Consider the following 22,836-nt stretch of genomic DNA (forward strand, 5'->3'; position numbering starts at 1 on the left):
GCCTATTGGGGGATCAAGGGCTGGGGGAGGAATAGCGTTAGGAGAAATACCTAATGTAAATGATGAGTTAATGGGTGCAGCACACCAACATGGCACGTGTATACGTATGTAACAAACCTGCACATTGTGCACATGTACCCTAGAACTTAAAGTATAATAATAAAAAATATATATATAGTTAAGCTGTTGATTTAAAGTCTTTGTCTAGTAAGTCCAATCTCTGGGTTTCCTTGGGGACAGTTTCTAGTACATTTTTTTCCTTTGAGTGGTCCATACTTTTTTGTTTCTTTGCATACCTCAGGTTTTTTTGGTTGTTGTTGAAAACTGAACATTTTAAATATTAGAGTTTGGTAACCCTGGAAATCAAATTTCCCCTTTTCCTTATGATTTGTTGTTGCTCCTTGTTGTAGTTTGTAGCTGTTTGTTGTTTAGTTACTTTTCCAAACTATCTTTATAAAGACATTTGTAATGTGTAGTCTCCATTCAGTTAGGTAAGGGATCAGCTAGTGAATTGATAGAGATTATCTGGAGCCAAAGCAAAAACAAAACTCATCCAGTCTTTGCAGATTGGCTCTGTATTGAGGCATTCATTCAGTGCTTTTAGTCAGGCTCTTCACATCAAGACTAATCTGCATTAGCCTTCACCTTCTACTTTCAAAAAGTCCAATGGTCAGCCAGAGATGAAACTTAGTATGTTCTCAGGCCTTTTCAAAACATGGTTCCAAACCTGGTGTCTATATTCCCTGGTATGCATGTGAGCCTTTCAAAGCCTTATTCTCCCATATACCTCCTTCCCCAACCTCTTTCTTCCCAGACATTTTAGCCTACCTATCTGTGCCTCATCTGTTACCCCTTGCACCAGGAGGCCGTGTCTGGTATCTTTCTCTTTAAATGCACCTGACAGATGCTTCCCTGGATGGCTGCTCCAGCCCTGAGAAAGTTGCAAGGCAGATAAAACAAAGTCAAGCTCTGAGCTGATCCCTCAGGGAACCTCCAGACAGGCCAGCCCACAGAACTACAATTGCTTGAGAACAAGGTTCATATTGTCCCCTCCAGTACTAGCAAGGTGCACCAGGAACAGGGGCTGTCATTCCGTGGATGCTACTGAGCAGGGCTATGAAGGATGGTAGGGGAGTAAGCTAAAAATGCTACAATGCTGTCTTACCAAAATTTAGCAGCATCTTTCGTATTTAAGCATTCCTCTGGTTGTTGCATGTTTTTTCATTAGATTCCAGAACTCTGGATAAAGTTGTTTCTGACAGTGTTTGCCAGCTTCATTGTTGATCTAGTCAACGGATATGGTTTCTGAGTTCCAAAATTAGAGTAATGACCATTTTTGGTGGCTTCACTCTCCTCTTTATATGAGTTTATTTTTAAATTTTTATTTTTATTTATTTTAGAGACAGGGTCTTGCTCTGTCTGCCAGGCTGGAGTGCAGTGGTGTGATCGTGGCTCACTGTAACTTCGAACTCCTGGGCTCCAGCATTCCTCGCACCTCAGCCTCCCGAGAAGCTGGGACCACAGGCATGTGCCACGATGGCTGGCTAATTTTTTAATTTTTAATAGAGATGATGTCTTGCTATGTTGCCCAGCCTTGTCTGGAACTCCTGGCCTCAAATGATCCTCCTGCCTCAGCCTCCCAAAGTGCCGAGATTACAGATGTGAGCCTCCGCACCCAGCCCTCCCTCTTTTGTAATTTTAAAACCTATATTCTTTTCCATGAATTATTTGTTCACTACCTTTGTCCGTATTTTATTGGGTTATTAACTTTTTCTAATTGATTTGTAGTATTTTACATAGTGGAAACATTGGCCACTATTCTATGGTAGGAGTTTCAAATATGTTTCTCAGTTTGTCATTTGTCTTTCATCTTTGGTTATGATAATTTTGGGGTTTTTTTGTTTGTGTATTTTTTTGTCACAGAGGGATTTTGGAGGCTTTTTTCTTTCATGTAGTTGACTTTATCAGTCTTTTTCTATTACGACTTCTGGATTTTATAGTCATAATTATAAAAAACCTTCCCTGCTCTAAAATTATAGAATAATTTCCCTATATTTTCTAGTAGAAATGTTATAGCTTAATTGCCCCACATTTAAACCTTTGATTATTTTGAACTTATCCCTGGATAAGTTATAATTAATAGATTCCAGCCTCCCCCACCCCCTGCTCTGCTCCGGATATGCAGGTTCTTGAATAAGAGATATTCTTAACAAGTCTGTTCAGCAAGTACTTATCAGTATTAATAGCCCCTGAGAAATAATGCTCATCTTGCATTGCTCTTGTTTCAGGATGTCCTGGTTTCTAATCCTAGCCCTTGCCACTTAATTACCATATGAACTTGGGCACCCATTCACCTGGTGGGAACCTTCTGTTTTCTGATCTGTAAATGGCAATAAGAGTTTCTGTCCTGCCTACTGCACAGAGTTGTTATAAAATTAACCGAGACAGGCCGGGCGCGGTGGCTCAAGCCTGTAATCCCTGCACTTTGGGAGGCCGAGACGGGCGGATCACGAGGTCAGGAGATCGAGACCATCCTGGCTAACACGGTGAAACCCCGTCTCTACTAAAAAATACAAAAAAAACTAGCGGGCGAGGTGGCGGGCGCCTATGGTCCCAGCTACTCGGGAGGCTGAGGCAGGAGAATGGCGTAAACCCGGGAAGCGGAGCTTGCAGTGAGCTGAGATCCGGCCACTGCACTCCAGCTTGGGCGACAGAGCGAGACTCCGTCTCAAAAAAAATAAAATAAAATAAAATAAAATAAAATAAAATTAACCGAGACAATGTCTATTCCAAGATTGTGATGCTGTAAAATGCTAAACATTCTACTGCCTTTCGTCATGTTTAGCATTTTACAGCATCGGCATCCACAGTCTTGGAATAGACATTGACAAAGGTAGAATCACAGCAACACTTTCTATTTGGATGGTGCTTATTCCCGTGTAAATACCACAACCCTCACAACAACCCAGTACAGTGTTTGGCACATAGTAGGGGCCCAACAAATATTGGTTTGAATATTTATTGAATCTCTATTGAATCTTTACTATTTTTCAAATGCTACTGTTTTATTCCACTGAAAAAACACACCAAATTCATGAACTCATGGAACTTGCATTCTAGTAGGACAGAGAAGTGCAATAATAAAATTGAAAAGTAAAAGATATGTTAGATAGCAAGCAGTGCTAAGAAGAAAAATAAAACAGGGAAGGGAAAGAGTCTTGGGAGAAAAGGAATGAAACAGGGCACTCAGAAAATCTCGTTAAGAAGGTAACATTTGGGCCGGGCGCGGTGGCTCAAGCCTGTAATCCCAGCACTTTGGGAGGCCGAGATGGGCGGATCACGAGTTCAGGAGATCAAGACCATCCTGGCTAACACGGTGAAACCCCGTCTCTACTAAAAAATACAAAAAATTAGCCGGGCGTGGTGGCGGGCACCTGTAGTCCCAGCTACTCGGGAGGCTGAGGCAGGAGAATGGCGTGAATCTGGGAGGCGGAGCTTGCAGTGAGCTGAGATCCGGCCACTGCACTCCAGCCTCGGGAACAGAGCGAGACTCCGTCTCAAAAAGAAAGAGAAAATAACATTTGGATAGAGCCTTGAGAGAGTGACATAAATGGCTCTATGGAGGAGCAGCAAAGGCCACTGTCCTCCAAGACCAAAGGACAAGTGGAGGCCAGTGTGGCCGAAGTGCAGTGAGCAAAGGCGGGAATCCTGGAGAGTAAGAGATGTAAGGAGGACAAAATGCAGGGGACAGATTCTTGCAGCCTTGAAGCACATGGCAGGGACTTCGGTTTTTATTCTGTAAAAGGTAGAAAGCCACGGGAGGGTTTCGAAGAGAGTAGTGACATGACGTGAGCTAGGTTTTAACAGGATCCCTCAGTCAGAGAACAGACTGAAGACAGGCCGGGGAAGAAAACACAGGACCCATTAGGAGGCGTTTGCAGGCAGCCAGGCAAGAATGCAGGAGGCTTGGACCACATCCATGGGACTGGAGGACAGGAAAAGTGGTCAGATTGTGGGTCTGTCTTGAGTGTAGAGAGGACAGGCTTGCTGACAGATTAGATGGGATGTGTTGGGCGTGAGAGAAAGGAGTTAAGGATGACACTAAAGCATTTTTTGACCAAATGGATGGGTGAAGGAGTAACTTGTTATTCTCATTTTGCACCGTTGAAAGAGGCCCAGGAGGTTAGGGGACCTGTCCAAGGTGGTGCAGCACGTTGGCAGCAGGGCCCAGACTAAAATCTGCCTGCAGCAGGCCCTTTGACCGTCAGGAGCCAGGGGGCTCTGGGAACCACAGACCTCCACCACCTGCTGAGGGCCCCTGTGCACTGTGCTCCTCCTTGCAGAGGGAAGGCCCACAAGGGGCGCAGCCCCACCAGGTGGGCGGCCTCGCCCTCAGACTGCCCACTGGTGCTGCGGAAGCTCATGCTTAAGGAAGACGCCCGTGCTGGCTGCAGGTGTCTGGTGAAGGCGCCCCTGGTCTCTGACGTGGAGCTGGAGCGCTTCCTGCTGGCGCCCCGAGACCCCAGCCAGGTGCTGGTGTTTGGAATCATCTCAAGCCAGAACTACACCAGCACTGGGCAGCTCCAGTGGCTGCTGAACACACTCTACAGCCACCAGCAGCGGGGCCGCGGCTCCCCCTGCATCCAGGTTGGTCCGGGCCCAGTGAGGGGGCCCTGGAGGCCAGGGGTAGGGGTAGTGGGGCAGTCCAAGAAGACCCTCACAGTGCTAGGACTGGCTGAGCACCTGCCTGAGGGGCCATCCTCCTTCAGCTCCTTTCTCCTTGAGGCCTTTGTTTGTACTCTCCTGTCTGCAGTGTCCTCCCTCCCCCTGCTTCTCTCCTTCCCACTCATCCTCTAGCTCCAGGGTGAATGTCACCACATAAGGGTCAGGCCCTCTTCTGACCCTTGAGACAAAATCAGGGCACTGTCCTTTCCTTCCAGTTTGTGACTGTTTGTTGGTGTGAATATTTAGAGCACGGGCCGTGCTCACCACTGAATCCTCAGTGCTCTGAAAATATTTGTAGACTGTCACAAGTACCCACTATGTGCTGGGCATGGGCCAGGCTCTGAGAACCCAGCATGACTCAGATGCAAAGCGGGCCCTAGAGGAGCTCCCAGTGTGGCAGCAACTCCAGCACCACCAGTGAGGCCGTGAGGGGACAGCTCTGGGCACATAGGAGCCTGGGAACATGTGCCTGCTGCCTCTTGGGGATCTGGAGGGCCGTCCAGGTTAAATGGGGTTTTGGCAGGTGATTAATGTTCCTGGAAGAGGCAGTGGCCTGTGCGAAGGGGGACAGGAGAGAAGCATGGCTCAGGTCCCAGCTGATTGTGGTTGAGGTCTAAAGGGAGTCTTTAGGCCCATGGAACGCACTCCAGCCTACTCATCGCTGGCAGTAGAATCGTTCCCACCTATCAGGTAACCCTCCAAGCGTGCAGTCATTCCCAGCAGCATTGGCACAGTTTGAAGGCTGGCCCCAACCCCAGACCAACTGGAGCAAAGGATAGAACATGAGCATATGAGCTGGGTGTCCACGTGGTGACTTCCTTCAAGCCCTCTTTGCCCTCCTGTCTCCTCGAATCTGCTGTCTTTGCCCATTTCCCATTTGCTGCTGCAGAGTTCTGGGTTTTCATGTACACCAGGGGTGGGAGTTCTGCGTGGACACCCTCCTCCCAGGAGCGGCCCCTCCCTGACTCTGGCATGCCCACCCTCAGGTCTGTGCTACAGACCTTCTGAGCAGACACCAGTAGCCCTTTGACAATCTCAGTCCAAGAGTATAGACTCAGCCACAAGCCTTTTCACTTGTCCCATACAGCAAAGCCATGTTTGTTTTCCAGAGCCAACCTCTAATTTAGTTGAATCCAGTGAGCATGTATTGAGTTCCTTCTGTGTGTCTGTCCATGTAGAGACAGACAAAATCCTGCCCACAGGGGAGCTTAGAGCTGACTTTCGCTTATCATGGGGCTAATTGTTGTTTGCTAATAGTTATCCCTAAGCAATTGGAGTGCTTAGGTGGCCGACCCCAACCATGGGCAGCATGAGGACAGGGCGTGGCCTGAGGCAGTTCATAAAGGAGTGGGCAGCAGGCCTAGAGGACAGACTTGGAAGCAGGTGTCAGATTAGGGTGTCTTTGGTGAATGCACAAATGTTCCCCGCTTTCTCTTTCCCTGACAGCTAGAACACTGGGTGTGGTTCTGAGTCTCATATTGGAGACTGAAAGGATAGCTGGAGGCACCTGGAAATAAAGGCAGATAAAACGGGAAGACAGCACATTGGCTGTATTAATAGATCTGAGGCATGCAGAAAGGAGAGGAGAGAAGCCAGCTTTCCTCTGAATTGCCCAGACCCTACCTTGAGGTATGGGTTCAGCTCAGGTCCTCTCCCTGGATATAGTGACTGGGAGGGTCCTGAGGGGCTTGCCAGCAATGGGTAGGAAGTGGAGGAATTCTTTATGCTGTATAAAGTAGACTCAAAAGCCTGGAAATGGGTCCACCCAAGAACACAGTTCCCATCTTCAAACCTCTGCAGTGCTACCCCCAGGGCAAGGGAGCAGTCACATTCTGTGGACCCCAGAGGGCCAGGCTAGTGGGCGTCACATGTGGGGCAGCCACCTCGGAAATGGCCTTCTCCCCCTAGCGGGCTCTAATCAGATCCAGGGACATCCTCAAGGGACAGTCATGGGAGGTGTGCATGCAGGCCCAAGGGCTCCTGGAGCAGGAGGAGTTGGAGAGAGGGAGTTGTACAGGGCTCCAGGACTCAGGGGGAACCTGGCCTAGCCAGGAATATGGCAATTCAGGTACATCTTCTTGGCATGGGGGTGACCAGTTCTCGTATTTCTCTCCTGGCAGTGCCGGTATGACTCCTACCGCCTGCTACAGTATGACCTGGACAGCCCCCTGCAGGAGGACCCTCCCCTGATGGTGAAGAAGAACTCTGTGGTGCAGGGGATGATTCTGGTGAGCCAGCAGGGACTTGCCATCCACTGCCTGCCACCCAGCTGCAGCCACCTCTGCTCCTGCAGAATCACACATGTGGGAGGAGGAGGAGAGAGGAGAAGAAGGGAGGGGCTGTGGAATTATCTCCCCACCCTGGCTGAGGCCCAGAGAGCAGGAAGACTGACCAAGAGTCACCCAGCACACAGAGCTGGGGCTGGAGCCCAGGACCCCATGTGTCCCCCATCCCAGGAGACTGAAGGGACAGGTGACATTCAACCTAACAAATCAAATTCCCTTCATCTGTTTGTTTTTAAACGGCTTTATCCTAAAAATGTTCACTGTAAATACTTACACATGCTCATTATGGAAAGCTTAGAAAATACAATTTAGAAAATAATGACATCATCAGATCACCCAGAGAGTCTCATTTGCTCATCCGACAGATATGTACCTGGCACCTGCAAGGACCACCGCATGCTAACGTTTTGGTGTCTGACCTTTGCAGTCCTTTTCTGCATATATTCTTTGCAATTCTTCTTTTTAAATTAAAACACCATGAGCATTTCCCCATGTCCTTATATAGTTTATAACACCTGAGTTTTCACCACTGTGTAAGAGTCTGTCATTTTTTTTTTTTTTTTTTGAGACAGAGTCTCACTCTCTCACCTAGGCTGCAGTGCAGTAGCGCAATCTCAGCTCACTGCAATCTCCGCCCCCTGGGTTCAAGTGATTCTCCTCCCTCAGCTTCCCAAGTAGCTGGGACTACAGGTGCCCGCCATCACGCCCTGCTAATTTTTGTATTTTTAGTAGAGATGGGGTTTCACCATATTGGCCAGGCTGGTCTCGAACTCCTGACATTGTGATCCGCCCACCTTGGCCTCCCAAAGTGAAAAGTCTGTCATTTTATCTATTTGTGCTGCTTTTGTTGACATTTAAGTTATTTGTGTGTTTTTTTTTTTTTTTTTTTTGCTATAACAAATAATGCTGCCATGAATATTTTTGCACAGAAATATTTGGATAGGTGTCTACCTGTTGGGGACTGACCTGTGGGGGTGGGAGCCCTGCCCTCAAGGGGCTTCCATTCCATGGGGTGAGCTGAAAGGTACATACACAGCAGGGGAACAGCTTTCTGGCCGTAGGGCTCTGTGGGCCTGTATGTGAAGTGCATTTGAGCTGGGTGGCCAAGCAGGCAGAATGGAAGGAGTGCTGCCCTCCCCACGTTGCCCAGGGAGGTATGGCTGAGCCAAACCCCTGCCCAGGCCCCCAAGTCATAGGGCAAACCCACCATCCCAGCCTGGACAGGGGCTGGACTCAGCCTACCTCCCTGGGCAACTCATGGAAGGCAGCACTCCTTCCCCAGCCACCCAAGGCCTGCCTCACGGTGCAAGCTCTGAGAGGCCTGTGGTACTGTCCTAGTGAAATTCCAAACTCGCCTGTCTTATCAGTAGACACTGCTGTGCTGATGCGCTGAGGATCTCTCCTCGTTTCCTTCCTGTCAACAGATGTTTGCTGGGGGGAAGCTCCTTTTTGGGGGCCGTGTTTTGAATGGATATGGCCTCAGCAAGCAGAATCTGCTGAAACAGATCTTCCGGTCTCAACAGGATTGCAAGATGGGCTACTTCCTGCCGGACGACTACAAATTCAGGTAAAACAGGAAACACGCAGGATGAGGGATGGGCCTGGGGAGGGATGGAGGGCAGAAAGGAGACTTGGGCTGTGAAAGGGGAACTGAGGGCCGGGCGCAGTGGCTCAAGCCTGTAATCCCAGCTCTTTGGGAGGCCGAGACGGGCGGATCACGAGGTTAGGAGATTGAGACCATCCTGGCGAACACGGTGAAACCCCGTCTCTACTAAAAAATACAAAAAACTAGCCGGGCGAGCTCCCAGCTTCTCGGGAGGCTGAAGCAGGAGAATGGCGTAAGGAGAATGGCGTAAACCCAGGAGGCGGAGCTTGCAGTGAGCTGAGATCCGGCCACTGCACTCCAGCCTGGGCGACAGAGCGAGACTCCGTCTCAAAAAAAAAAAAAAAAAAAAGAAAGGGGAACTGAGGAGAGCAGGCGGGGCGGAAGGGATGGAGTGGGGACGGGAGCTGGAGGTAGGAGGCCTCCACCTGTGGCACACATGGTAAAAACTGCAGCAGGAGGACTTCGCAGGTGGGCAGGGGAGGGATGGGAGCGGGTGCAGAGTGGGAGGGGCTGTGTGAGCAAGGCCATGTTGTGGGTTTCTTTGGGACACAAGTTTGGGAAAAGGGCCCTCTTGGAGATCTTGGGGACATGAGAATGCTTGCATAGTGCCTGTTTCTGTTGGAATAATCTAGACAGGTTTGGTGGGCAGGAGCTCTGGCTACACCCCCTCTCTGTCCCACCACACCCTACCACCACCTCATGTGCAAGCTGGGCCCCGCTTCTGCTTTGGTTTTTCGTTTGAGAGGGGGTCTCAACTCTGTTGCCCAGGCTGGAGTACAGTGACACGATCATAGCTCACTGCATCCTTGAATGACTGGGCTCAAGTGATCCTCCTGCCTCAGCCTCCCCACACAGACAAAGGTCATCCGTGAAGTGATCCCAGGCCCCGATAGCAGGAAGTGCTGGCTTAAATCGGCCTCTGGGCTTCTGAGCTTGGGCTTTTCAACAAGGTGATGCCAACTTGTTGAGCACCTCCTGGGCCCAGCTCTCATGATCTTCTTGAGCCGAGAGACCTAGCTTTGAGTGGCTCAAGAAGAATACAGCCTAGTCCAGGAAGGAGCCTGCGCTGCATGAAGCACCTGAAGACTGCATTAGGGGAGCATGAGCAGATCTGAGACCGCCTGGGCAGCACGGTGCAGTGAGACACTTGCAGGATGAGGTTGGAGCCCCTGCTGCACTCTACTGGCTGGGTGACTGTGGGGAATCAGTTTCCCTCCCTAATCCTCTGTTTCCTCACCTTTAAAATGAGGAAATAATGCCCACCTTGAGAGGCTGTGAGGATCTCATGAAAGTGTGTTTGTTAAAGAGCATTGTGAACTGTGAAGCAAATGATGAGGCATGTGGAAAGTGTTATTTATATGCAGACCTGGGGTATGCAGCCCTAAGTCCTGTGACTGCACCCCCACAGCACTGAGTCTGGGCACCCCCCCACTCCCACACAGGACCCTCAGTTTTCTAAGAGTCCTTAATGCCCATCTCACTGCAGTAAGCTGTGTCTGGGCCTTGTCCAAGTGGGGGAACCCACTTCTGGAGGAACTGAGGAGGTCATGCCAAGTGACCCCCGCAACTCAGAGCACTCAGCAGGGAAGGCAGGCCCAGGAGGAGCCTGTGGATGGTAAGAAGGGGCAGATGGTGAAAGGTGCAGACAGAAAAGTCACTGAGACCCCACTGCCTGAGATTCCAAGAGGGAGAGGGCTTGGTGGTCCTTGAAGACCAGTCACCAACAATCCCAGGGAGAAAGACAGACGCACCAAGGGCAGGACAGGACAGGACAGGACAGGGGGATGCTGTTGGGAAGGGCCCAGGCTGAAGATGAGCTGAGGCTGCAGGAAGATGCCAAAGAGGACCAGCAAGGGCATTTTCAGAAACATTCAGAAGAAGGCTAGCCTGCTGTGGTGCATGGGGAGTGAATATCTTAGCCTGTTAAACATTTATTTCCCACTGTCTGGAGGCTGGTAAGTCCAAGACCAAGGTGCCAATGGATTTGGTGTCTGGCGAGGGCTGCTTCCTGGTTCATAGATGGCGCCTTCTTGCTGTGTCCTTGCACGGCAGAAAGGATGAGGGTCTCTGGGGCCTCTTGTATAAGGACACTAATCCCATTCATGAGGGTCTCACCCTCATAACCACCTTACCTCCCAAAGGCCCTGCCTGCCAACACCATCACCTTGGGGATGAGGATTTCAGCATATCAATTTGGGGGAACATAGACATTCAGACGATCACAGTGGGGGATGCCAGAAAGTAGTTACAAAGAGACATAGCTCTTATTTGGTTCTAGATGTCTTCAAAAGGAAGATGCTCTTTAGTAGGAAATGACAGCTTAAGGAATCTGGCCACCTTTTATAGCTGTGTGACCTGTGCAAAACACTCACCCTCTCTGTGTGCCAGCTTCTTTGTAGAGTGAGACTCACTGTATTGGGTTATAGGGATTAGAGGAGTCAGCACATGGGAAGTGCTGGCACATAGCTCACATTTATTGAGATTACTAGCTACCCTTGACAAACTAGAAACATGCACACAAGATGGTCTAGGTTCTTGGAAATGGAAAGAGGCAGATTCGTGAAACTATTAACCAGTAGGACTCCTCCTAATCCTAGAATAGCCAAGTGGGTTGATGGTTTAAGAGCACTTAGGTGAAAAAAGGAAATGGAATCTTTAATTGAAAGCATTGCCATAGCAGTCGTTCCTGTAATCTGTATCTGTGAAACAAACCACCCAAGCTTTGTAGGATAAAACAACACAATCGTTGTTGTTTATTATTATTATTATTATTATTATTCTCTGTCATGGTCCTGGTGCAAACTGGGCTCAGCTAAGTGGTTCTTGTTTGGCGGGGGTGAGAAGGTCTGTCATACAGTTGCAGTCAGAAGTTGTCTGGGGCTAAGTCATCTCCAAGGCTTGTGAACTCCCATGCCTGGTGGTCAGTGTGGGCTGTCAGCCAGACCACTCAAATGCAGCCTCTCCAGGTGGCCTGAGCTTCCTCACAACATGGTGGCTGGGTTCCAAGAGGGAGCTTCCCAGGAAAGGGCCAGCAAGAAGCTGTCTTGCCTTTCATGCCTTAGCCTCATAAGACATGCAGCATCACACATTCCGTTGCACTGAAGTCCCTAGGCCAGCCCATATTCAAGGTGGTGGTGGGGGATTAGACACTACCTCTTGATGGGGAAAGAGTGTTGAAAAATTCATGGACATGTTTGAAAAGTACTCCATCCACCCCAGTTCCTCTTCCAGCAGGGTGACTGGTTTAGTAGTGCAAGACGTGCTGTTGGCCTCCATCACCTGGATTCCAGAAGATGCTGGGTGAAATCTCACAATGTCTTCATGGACAAGGTGGATACATGTGGTTCATATAGTAGCTTCTGCAGCCACACACCAGTGAGTGAGGTTCAGCAGCAGCCTAAAGGGCAGACCTCTGTGATTGACCTGTCCATTTATTTTCTAAATATGCAACCAGGATGAATACATAGAAGGCTTGCTGATCAGTTGTACCCTTGAGGGAGAAGAGATGGCTGAATCAAGGTCTGAGCAGGCTCAGTTGCTAAGGGATGGTTTGGGGGAAAGAATAAATGTTCACCTTTAGGTTTGGAAGGCTGATGGTCAGAGGCCATGGAAGGGCTAGCGTGAGAGACCATTATGCTGGAAACAGTCTCTGAAATCAGAAGTATCCGTGCCTAGAGCAAGGGAGTCTGCAGTGCCAGGAGCTGACATTGCTTTCCACGTCCTCTGTTTACTGAGGGATGTTGGCCAACAGCTTTGCATCTAGAGTGCTAGGAAAGGGAGGCACTCACCGTTGCTTGGTGGGATTCATGTCTTCCGTATCCAGAGTAGACTTGGCTTTGCACAAGTGTAGGGGGAGGAGTCCAGGAAATCCTTCTGTGGAGGTGAGGAGGTGGAGAGAAAAGCAGTAGGTGAGCAGAGCAGGTGCAGGGAAGCTGGGCTGGAAGCCAGGTCCAGTCAGGCTGGGGTGACCACCAGGCTGGGGGCACTTCAGCCTTCTCTTTCCTCAGAGGAGCTGGCCACAGAAAGAGTTCTCAATGTGGGCCTGGCATCTGTGAAGCCACCATGGAGAGGCAAGGGCCAGGAGCAGGAAGAGGAACCCACAAAGGAGCCAGGCCGTGGGTGCTGGGGAAGAAGGGGTCCCCACAGGGGCCTCATGAACTCCAGCAGGGCCTGGGGCGAGCTGTCACATGGCAGGTAGACTGCCTTCTGACAAACAGAGCAGAGGGGTGAGGGCCTGCCAGGCCAGACACAACTGGGGGAGGCTGTGGGGCCTCTGGGAGTGGAGGGCCCAGTGGGCTGCACCAAGATAAAGCCACAGAAGGCTCTGAGCTCAGGAAACAGCAGCCCAGCTCGGGGCCGGGACTGACTGAAGACCAGAGCTGTGTGTGGCTTGGAGTCTCCCTATGCCCCACTCAGCCTGTGCCTTTTCTCCTTTCTTATGTGGCAGATAGTGATCCCCTCCCCAGGGAAGCCCTGTGCGGGGCGCTGGGTCCACACCTGGCTTGGCCCCTGTCCTTGCCAGACTCTTCCCATCTGGGCACCAGCACAATAGGGACTGGAGGGGCCAAGGGCTCATCCTCACTCCCAAAAGCTTCCAGGCCCCCAGATGGAGGGGACCGAGAGAGCTCTGACACCTGGTAGGGCTCAGGAGGCTGGAGCTGCCAGGAAAGCTTTTGAGCAGCCAGCAGTAGCCGGGCTGGGAAGGACAGCCCAGAACACATGCAGAGATCATGAGTCTGCACCGTGTCCACCTGCACACAACAGTCACTACTCTCCCCCTACCTCCCTCATCACCCTCAGGGGCAGCTGGCAGGGGGCAGGGGGTCACACACTAGTCAGTATTTGCTGGCCCCTATCTGTGCCAGTGAGCAGAGGTGCTGCCCTGCTGCACTCACATGGCAGTGGGGACGAGGTACCCAAGAGACCAGGACTGGACCCAGGAGACCAGGACTGGACCCAAGAGACCAGTGGTGACAGGAGTGTGAAGGGCCCACCAGGCGGGCAGGGCAGTTGGCCCTCTTAGCTCAGCCTGACAGCACCCAGGATGCAGAGAGTGCGTAGGTGAAGAGGTGGGGCACCAGGGTAGCTAGAGGCCAAGTGCAGGTGGCCTGACCCCCAGCCAGGGCAGCCGTCCCCTTCCTGAGTGTGGGCAGAGCTGTGGGAGGCTTTGAGGAGCGTGGCTGGGCAGCTTTGTCGGGACGACGGCTCTGACTCACTGTGGAAGATGTCCTGGAGCGCACAAGACCAGCGAGGGCTGGGGGCCTCTGCTTTGCCCTCCATTGTCACACCTTCCTGCTGGGACCTCTTGGAAAGGCTGGTCTCCATCTGCCTAGGACTGGAGTTAACTGGTCAACTGTCTGCCTCGTCTGCTAGCCAGTTAGATCCCCAGGATAGGAATGTGCCAGACCTGGTGTCCTGGAGCCCTCACAAGTGTCTGGGGTGGAGGCACCTGGCGGTACCCCTTTGTGGTGCTGCCCGTGGGCCTGGCATGGAGTGGTGGGGAGAGGAGAGTGAAGCCTTGGGCTCCAACCCCAGCTGCTAGGCAATGTGGGAGTCTGGTGGGTGAGCTTCCTGCAGAAAAGATGACCCCGGGCCCTGAGCGCCCATATTAGAGAAGGGAAAGTGAAGGCCCAGCCAGGGTAGGGAGGTGCCCTGGAGGGACAGTGTGCCCAGGCGATGCCACAAACCTGGCCTTGCCCTTGCTGGGCCTCAGTCCCCTCCCTGTGGGACGGGGGGCGTAGTTCTTTCTGGACTGTTCTCAGAGGAGTGAGCTGAGAGGATCAGAAGCTGCCAGAGATGAGTGTACCTGTGATGACAAAGTGTTCCTTAACTGTCATGTGCCCTGTGAACTGCAAAACTTTAATGAACCCAGTAAGCCACAGAGCACTTTGCAAACTGTCACGCATTATGTAAAAGACAAAATCCTTTGAAATTGCCACCTGCCCCCAAAATCAGAAAGGGCTTTGGGAGCAGCAATATGCCCTGTAAACCAGAAAGCATCTTCTACTCTGCTGCATGCCCTCACGGGCCTGCTCTCCAGAATAGCAGAGCACTCCGTAAGCTACTGTGAGCCCCGTAAAGTGTTCTCCGAACTGTAATGTGCCTGCTACCCTGAAAAGCACTTTGTAAACCATAAGACACTCTAGAAGGAACAAAGCACCATATAAACTGTCAAATGCTCTGTGAAATGCAGACCACACTACCAACTGGAATGAGACCTGATAAAGACAGAGTGCTACAGAAACACTAGTGTGAGCCTCAAGAGGCTTTGTATCCCATAACATGCTATCCAGATGGGAGGGGAAGCGCTGTACAGCTGCACCACTTGGTAGCACCCCTGCCCCTTGCCCACCTTAGAAGAGGCAGGAAGAGACTGGGTGGAGGCAGGAGGGTAGGCAGGGGATTGGGGAGGGCACAGGGTGAGGAGACCAGGTCTCTAGTTGGATCAGCTATGCAGGGGGCCCATACCCTCGTCTGCAGCATACACCAAAACCCCTCCAAGGATGGAGCTGTGGAGAGCGGGCCCCGTGCTCAGCAAGGAGCCAGCCACTGCCAGGCTCTCCCTCTATGATTCTGCTCTGAGGAACAGCAGTCCACTCTTACCAGCTGCTCATGCCAGCAACCCCGTACCCCACTCAGCCCAAGGAAGCCCCTTGGACAGGCAGGGGAAAGGCATGCAGACATAGGCTTTCCTGACTTGATCCTACAGGCAATGGTGAGCTATTGAAGAGAGGCTTGGTCAGAGTTGGACTTTAGATTCGTGAACCTGGCAGGGACTGGGTTGGGGCTAAGCAGGGTATCATGAGCTTGTCACAGGAGCAGACAGTAAAGATGGATGAGGATGGTATTAAAACTACCTCTTTTCTGGACTGGGGCCTGAGTGGGGACTGAGTAGAGAGAAATTACCTTCCTGAAATAGACCAGGGGCTCATAAACAGTGGGCTAGCTACAATGCTGTGGGGAGGTGGGCTCCACACCTGACAAGGGCCTGTTCTTGCAGACACTTTCCTTTTCACTGTGGCAAGTACAAAGGCTTTGAAATTCCTGGAGGGGCTGGCCTGTTGCAAAGCCCCAGATGGTCTTTTTTGCTTACCCCTGACCAAGGATGGTCTCAGAATCAACCCTCTAGATCAATCTTCCAGAGAAGCACCTGGCCCACTGTCGGCAGGGACATGAGTATTCTTGTCACCCTAGCAGGACAGCTGTGTGGCTCTGCTGGCCTGGTCGTTCATAGTCCTCTGATGTCTCCATCATTTGGTTCATTTGTTCATTCACTCACTCATGCCTGGCTAAGAGCCAGACACAGGAGGTGCCAAGGCACTGAGACCAAATCCTGCCAAGGCACTTGAAGGGCAGGTTCATAGAGCTGTGAGCGGTGCGCCATAATAAGCACGGAGGCAGAGGGGACGGTGGAGGAAATCTCGCCTTCTGTGAGAGTTCAGGGGGCTTTGCAGAGGAGGGGACCTGGGAGGCTGGCCTTGAAGGATAAGAAGACGGCCCAGCAAAGGAAGAGAGGGAAAAGCACTCAGGGAGGGGCTAGGGCAGGCAAGGGCACAGTGCACTGCAGGAACCTGTGAGCAGGAGGGCTGTGGATTTAGGGGAGCTGCGAAGACAGGCTATTAGAAAAACATGCTGGTAGTTTGGGCCAGATTATGACAGACCCTGAACCAGGCACCATGCCGGGGGGCTGGAGCTTACCACTGCAAGCATCAGGGAACCACAGACTGGCTTTAAGTGGAAGAGACAAGGCCAGATCAAAGAGGACCAGCCCTCTGGTGGGGCATGGGGTGGGGGCACTGGATGAGAGAAGGTGAGGCTGGAGATAGGGAGAACAGGGAGGAGGCCAGTGCCCAGGGTGGGGACATTTCCCGACTGCTGGGACTGAGCGGCTGGCTGTGAACTCAGGGCCTGCTATAGGTATTTAGTCTTGGAGCTGAGCTCAGGGAGGAGGTGCTCAGGAAATGCTCTGGGAATGAATGAAAGAAAGAATGAATGAAATGTCCAGGTGAGGGGGACCATGCTTCTTTCTGAGCCTTTTCCCCTGCACTCCCCAAGCACCCAACACCAAACAGAGTTGCCGGGACCTCCTCCCCATCCACCCTGGGCTGGGGCTCTAGGGGAGCCCTGGAGGAGCCCATCAGCCTACCCTGCACCTCCCGCCCTCTGAGAATGGCAGGGACTGGACCATAGGCCCAGACACTTCCACAGTCCACCCCTTCTCAAAGGGTCAGGCAGGCCTCTAAGAGAGGCATTTAAAGGGTCAGCTTAGTTTTGTGTGTGTGCTCCTTGTGGGGCCGGGTTGGAGGTAAGGGGCTGCAAAGAGGCGATAATTTGCCAAATGTAAACACTGTGCATACACCCAGATTCTGAGGCCCTGTCTCGGCATTTCTTGGTGTTTAGTTTTTCTAGTGCCTTTGAAATGACGGGGTAGGTTGTTGTCTCCTCTTGTCTCTGAAAGGCCCTGGCCTTAAGCAAGTCACCTTTGATTCCCTTGCTTGATCTATACAAACAAAACAGATTTACACAGCCTGTACACACTGTTTCTTGCTCTAAGCCCCTACCTGGACAGTCCCTCCACACCCACTTCCTATCCCCAGCCCAGACTTAGCCACATACTCCCAGAGCTGCCTCAAGCCCCCTCCCCAAGCCATGCCCCCTCTTTCAGCACCAGATACTGCTACCCATGACCCCACCAGGTTGTAAACTCCTCAGGGCCGGGTGCGTAGTAGAGGCTCAGTAAATATGACTGAGTGACTAGACAGTGCACACATGGGCCAGTCCTGTCTCTGCCATTGACTTACTAGGTGCCCATGAATAAGCCCACTCACCTCTCTGGACTTCAGGGCCCTTGTCAGGAAAATGGGACAAATGTCCCTGAGTTGCCTCCTTCCCAGGGCTGCTGTGAATCTCAGAAACATCCTGTAACTCAGAAACACCAACAGTGAACGGCTGCAAAGCTGTGAGGTGTGGCACAAAGGTGAGGAATAGCCACGTGTGTGTTTGCTGGAGCCGCTGTAACGAGGGGCTGTGGTCTGAAAGTCTGTGTCCCCCCAAAGTTCATGTGTTGAAATCTTCACCTCCAGGGCAGTGGTTTAGGAGGCAGAGCCTTGGGGAGGTTCGTGGGATGGAGCTCTCATGAATGGAATTAGTGCCCTTATAAAAGGCCCCAGAAGGACCCTCGCCCCTTTCCCTGTGTGAAGTTATGAGAACACGACCATCTATGATGCAGCGGGTCCTCACCAGGCACTGGGCCTGCCGGGTCCTCACCAGGCATGACACAGTGGGTCCTCACCAGGCACTGGACCTGCCGGGTCCTTGATGACGGGCTTCCCAGCCTCCAGAATGGAGAGGAACCTCTGTTGTTTCGCAGCCACCCAGCCTATGGTATTTTGTAATAGCTGTTCGAACAGCCTAAGACACAAAGATGACCCAGACTGAGTGGCTGAAACAACAGAAATTCATCCTCTCGCAGTTCTGGATGCCAGAAGCTTGGATCAAGGTGTGGGCAGGGCCACGCTCTCCCAGAAGCCGCTAGGGCGGCTCAGTCCCAGGCCTTGCTCCCCGCTCCTGGTAGCTCCTTGGCCTTTGGCCACAGAACTGTGATCCTCACATGGCGTTCTCCCAAATTTCCCCTTTGTAGAGGAACATCAGTCATGTTGGATTGGACCCACCCTCCTCCACTATGGCCTCATCTTAACTAATGATGTCTGCAACAACCCTATTTCCAAATAAGGCCACATTCTGGGGTCTCGGGGTTTAGGATTTCTACATATGTATTTGGGGGGACATGTGTTCAGCCCACAATATTACACATGATGACACATTTCCTTTGCCTCTTGTCATCTCTCCTGTGGTCACTTACGGAGCCCTCCCACCCCACTGCAGGCATTTGCCATAGTCAGTGTTGGGGTGCGAGTATAGCAGCCTGTGGGTTAGGGCCAATCCAGCCCCAAACAGAAGCCAGGGAAGCCAACTTCCAGCATGTCACTGGGTCCCTAAGGAGGTCAGATTCTCCCTTCGCTGCCCTCAGGAGGAGGAGCATGTGTGTCCTTGTCTGTCTAGGCTGCCAGAACACTGACGGGACAGCGTGCAGCGCGCCCTGGGCCCTGAGCACTGCCCCCCAACCCTGCCTCCTCTGCAGTGCTCCCAGCTCTGTCCTGAGCCAGGAGGATTCTGAATCAGCCAAGAAAGCCGAGTCAGAAGATATCCAAGGAAGCAGCTCCTCATTGGCCCTGGAAGACTATGTGGGGAAGGAGTTACCTGTGAAGGCTGAGAAGTAGGTGACCACACCCGCTGCCAGAATGGGCATGGCTCACAGCAGGCCACCTCAGGGCTATTTGGCCTTGGGCAAGTCACTTCTCCCCAGGCCTGGGTCATGTCCAACCATCCCTGACATCTAGCCTGACATCAACACAATACTGGGCGGGCATGCAGGCTGCCCTGGAGCTGCTTGTGGTGGTCTGGGTGGTACAGATAGAGGCTTTTTGAGGACTTGGCAGCAAAACTCCACAGCCCAGACCCATTAGTCTGAGAAGGGTGGAGACAGCCCTGCTGTCTCTTTGCAAGAAACTTGCTGCACCTGTTAAAAGCCCCGACTTGCTGGTGCCGGTAACCATGAAATGAATCACGCATTCAGCATGGCGTGGAGATCACATATTTCTCATGAAGATAGAAAAGCAAAATTAGGAGCATGTAGAAAGGTCACAGCTGCCACCGGGACCCTCTGGTTGGAGCAGCACCCAGACAGCCTCACCTGTGCAAGGGAGAGGGCTTTGCCCGTCCTGGCCCTATCAGGCCTGGGCTCTGGGCACTGTGAAGAACAGTGCTTCCCCCGCCCAGCCCTCAGCAGTCGCTTTCTCTATTTTGATCTTTAGGGCAAGAGAGCCTGAAGTGGAGCTACATCCTCTCAGGAGGAACAGCAAGGTAACCAGCGGGAAGAAGCAGGCCTCCAAGAAGTAGTGCCATCCTGGCGGCAGCCAAGTGAGCCAGACCCCGGACTGGGGTGCCGGGGCTTCCTGCCAGCCCAGCCCTGCCTCCCCGGTCTCCCACCCTGTCCCCCAAGCCTCTATAATAAACCAGCGGGCCTCCAGCATCAGGGTGAGGCTCTGGGGAAGGACAGACCCAGCTCAGTCTGTCTTCTGTGAGGCCCCCAACAGAATTGTTCCAGGTCAAGTCCTTGGAAACTCGGTTTCCCCAATACAGAGCTTCCTCTGCAGCCAGTTAAGTCAGCTGAGGCCCGCCCACGCTCAAGGAAAGAAATGCTTCCCTCCGAGGGGTAGCTCCAGGATAGGTGACCCAGTAACGCCCGGGATGCCCAGATGGGACTACCCTTCCTGGGTGGGGGAGGCTCAGTCTATAGCCTAGGTGGAAAACACAGCAAGAAGAGAACAGTGAAGAGGCAGAGAGAAAGGCCAAAGACAGGGAAGAAGAGACAAAGGGAGAAATGAGAGGAGGAGCAAGGAGACAGAGGAAGACACAAGTGAGCGGGGAAGGGAGAGGGTAAGAAAGAAGATGGAGGAGGAGAAGGAGAGAGGAAGCGTAGGACGAATAAACAAGGAGGGAGGAGGAGGGGGAGGGTTAAGTAAGGGGGGGGAGGCGGGGGAGGGATGGGGAACAAGTAAGAAGGGAGGGGGCAGGAAGAAGCAAGCATGGAGTGAGGAGGAGGTGAAGAGGGTGACGGGGAAGAAATCACTGAGGGGGAATCTGAGGAAGATGGGAATGGTGCAGGCTGGGAGACTGAATGACAGAGTGCTCACCCCTAGGGACCCTTCAGTGACGCCTTGAAAGCCAGAGCCCTGTGGCCTCCTGGGGGCCGACATCCCCACTGAGCCCAGCCACAGTGCCGTTTGGTGCATTTTGGGCTTCTTCCCTGAGCCACAGGCCTTAGAAATCCCTACCAGCAGCAAGGGGCCCAAGACGGTACCGCCTCTGGGGGCTAAGTTTCCCCATGCCCCTGAGGGTGCCTGTGAGGGCCAGAGAGAACCCCTGCTCTGGGCCCATGGCTCTGGGCTGTCTTGTCTGTGTTCACCGGAGCCCTTTCCAGGAGCAGCTGAGGACTCCAGGTCAGCCTTGTTCTTCCAGCCCAGAGCAGAGTTCAGGGCTTGAGCTGCAGGCAGCATTTAGTGAGATGTTGCACTTAGAAATGCTTATGTTTCCTCTGTAATATAAGCTTTTTTAATCTGAATTTTTCAAGCTTTAATGTTTATCCTTTGTATCATTCAAAAATGTTTTTTGAATTATACACTTGTTCTTCTAGAAATGAATTTGAAATGACTTGCGATATTCGTAAGCTTGTATCTTTGATATTGAAGGACCTTGATGTTTATCACAGGTTCCAGGGACTCTAACAACTCTCCCCTCCTCCCCTTCTGAGCACAAGGACAGATAAGGATTGGAGGGCAAGGGAAAGAAAGTTCCACCTCTGTCCTTGCAGGCTGGCACCTTCCAGCCCCTAAGGCAAGACCTTGGTAAAGGCTGGAATGGAGACCTTGGCTCGTGAAGGGCCTGAAACAAAGCCTCTCCCCTGCCACCCTAGACCTGCCCTGTGGGCAGTGTGCTCAGGTGTGCTTGCGTGGGTGTGCCAAGCAGTCTGCATGTGCACGTCAACAGCCGCGTGCACTGTGCACACAGACCTGTCTCTGAAGGGCAGGCCCTGGCCCTGCCCACAGTGCTCACCACACTGAAAGGGGCAAAAATGAGCTGCTCATGGGCAGGACGCCTCCCATTGGTGGAACAGGCCCAGTGAATGTCCAGGGCTGCAGAATCAAATGCACCTTAGGGAGGAGGGAGAAAAGGGGAAGCCTCTCTCCATGGAAACCTCAGGAGAGTAGGATAAGGCTTCACCCCTCAAAGATGCCCCCAAGAAACCAGGCACGATGGAAAGGTGCTCAATTAACTGAGAACTGAGCCATAAACTGTTTTTGGACTCTTCAGGCTTCCTTCTGTTGTTGTTTTGGCTATAGGGAGGTCCAAGGCTTTCTAAGGAAAAAGCTGTGGCCCAATGCACATGGATGCTCTAGGGTAAACACTGGCACATCTGCTGCTGCCTCACCCCCAGTCTTTGCAGGCAGCCTCTACCAACTACCTTCCTGTCTCTTCCATCCACAGAGTAGCTCTTTCCTCTAGCCAAGACTCAGTTTTTAGGAAGACTCCTTGGAGGAAGTGAGGGTGCAGCTAGAGCTAAAACCTACAGGGTGGGTTTTGTTAGGAGGCGTTGCTGTGTGTGACCTGTGTCTGAGTAGGTGGCATCCCATTACTCACCTCCCAGGTTATCAGCCTGTCAGGGAGACATGGAATGGTCAGCAGCACATGGCCTCTGGGAAATGGGAGCAGGGTCTCCCCTTATTACTGAGAATCCTTTCTTGTTCAGGCATCCAAGAAAAACTAGCACAAGGAGGAAACCCAGGGATCATGGTGTCTGATCCCTTGATCTGCAGGTGAACCCCAAAATTGGGGCTCAACTCAGGAGAGTTTTTGGCTTTGCTTAGGAAGCAGCCCACAGTGAAAGAAAGCAAGTTTATTACAGCAACAGCTACAGCAAAATGGCTGCTCCATAGACAGAGCAGGGCTAGTTTATACCCACTCTTAATTGTATGCTAAATAAGTGGTGGGTTATTTGTGAACTTTCTGGAAAAGGGGCAGGGAGTTCCAGGAATCATATAAAGTAACATTCAGGGTGTTGCTATGGCATCATTCATAAAACCTGGCACTTGTGAGTGTCCTATGCAAATGTATTATAATTAGGATATAATGAGCAACAACAGCAACTAGAGGTTGCTTTCATCGCCATCATGGTCCTAGCTGGTTTGAGCCAGCTTTTTTGTTGTTCTTGTTATAATCTGCTTCCATCAGCAGGGCAGTGACCAAGGCTTGGAAAACAAGTCCTGCTGATCTCCCACCTCACCCTCACTTTATAAAAAAGGAGACTGAGGCCCAGAGGAAGGATGGCGGTACAGTCAACACACAGCAGCAGTGGGCAAGGTCTCCTCCCACCCCACCCTGTGGAGGTACACCCAGGGCCTAGAGGAGGGAAACAAGGGCGAGGCTTCTGTCTCCAGCAACACTGTGCACTAAATGGCCTGAAAACACCATCTTGTTACAAAACACATAGAAATACTGGATAATATAAATTAAATACTCCTTTAATTGCATATGGGAACTCACAAGGTCATAGGGAAAATCTTCAGGGGCTAAAAAAACAAGAGGAAGGAGGGGGAAACC

At 51.8% G+C, this 22,836-nt stretch overlaps 1 protein-coding gene across 2 annotated transcripts in view; it reads left to right on the top strand.

The window, feature by feature from the left end:
* The window catches only part of CUNH3orf20 (chromosome unknown C3orf20 homolog), a 108,845-nt gene extending 89,109 nt beyond the window's left edge, over positions 1–19,736 (top strand). The window contains exons 13-17 of one of the 2 annotated variants that reach the window (XM_033210803.1): positions 4,344–4,647; positions 6,846–6,953; positions 8,435–8,577; positions 18,758–18,892; positions 19,491–19,736. In XM_033210803.1, coding sequence (XP_033066694.1) covers positions 4,344–4,647; positions 6,846–6,953; positions 8,435–8,577; positions 18,758–18,892; positions 19,491–19,575 — 775 coding nt within the window. In that variant the 3' untranslated portion in view covers positions 19,576–19,736. The remainder of the gene's footprint in view (positions 1–4,343; positions 4,648–6,845; positions 6,954–8,434; positions 8,578–18,757; positions 18,893–19,490) is intronic. The other variant, XM_033210804.1, reaches the window with a different exon arrangement.
* Positions 19,737–22,836: the final 3,100 nt, after the last annotated feature.

Source organism: Trachypithecus francoisi, unplaced genomic scaffold, assembly GCF_009764315.1.
Source record: "Trachypithecus francoisi isolate TF-2019V2 unplaced genomic scaffold, Tfra_2.0 Lachesis_group0, whole genome shotgun sequence".
NCBI lineage: Eukaryota > Metazoa > Chordata > Mammalia > Primates > Cercopithecidae > Trachypithecus > Trachypithecus francoisi.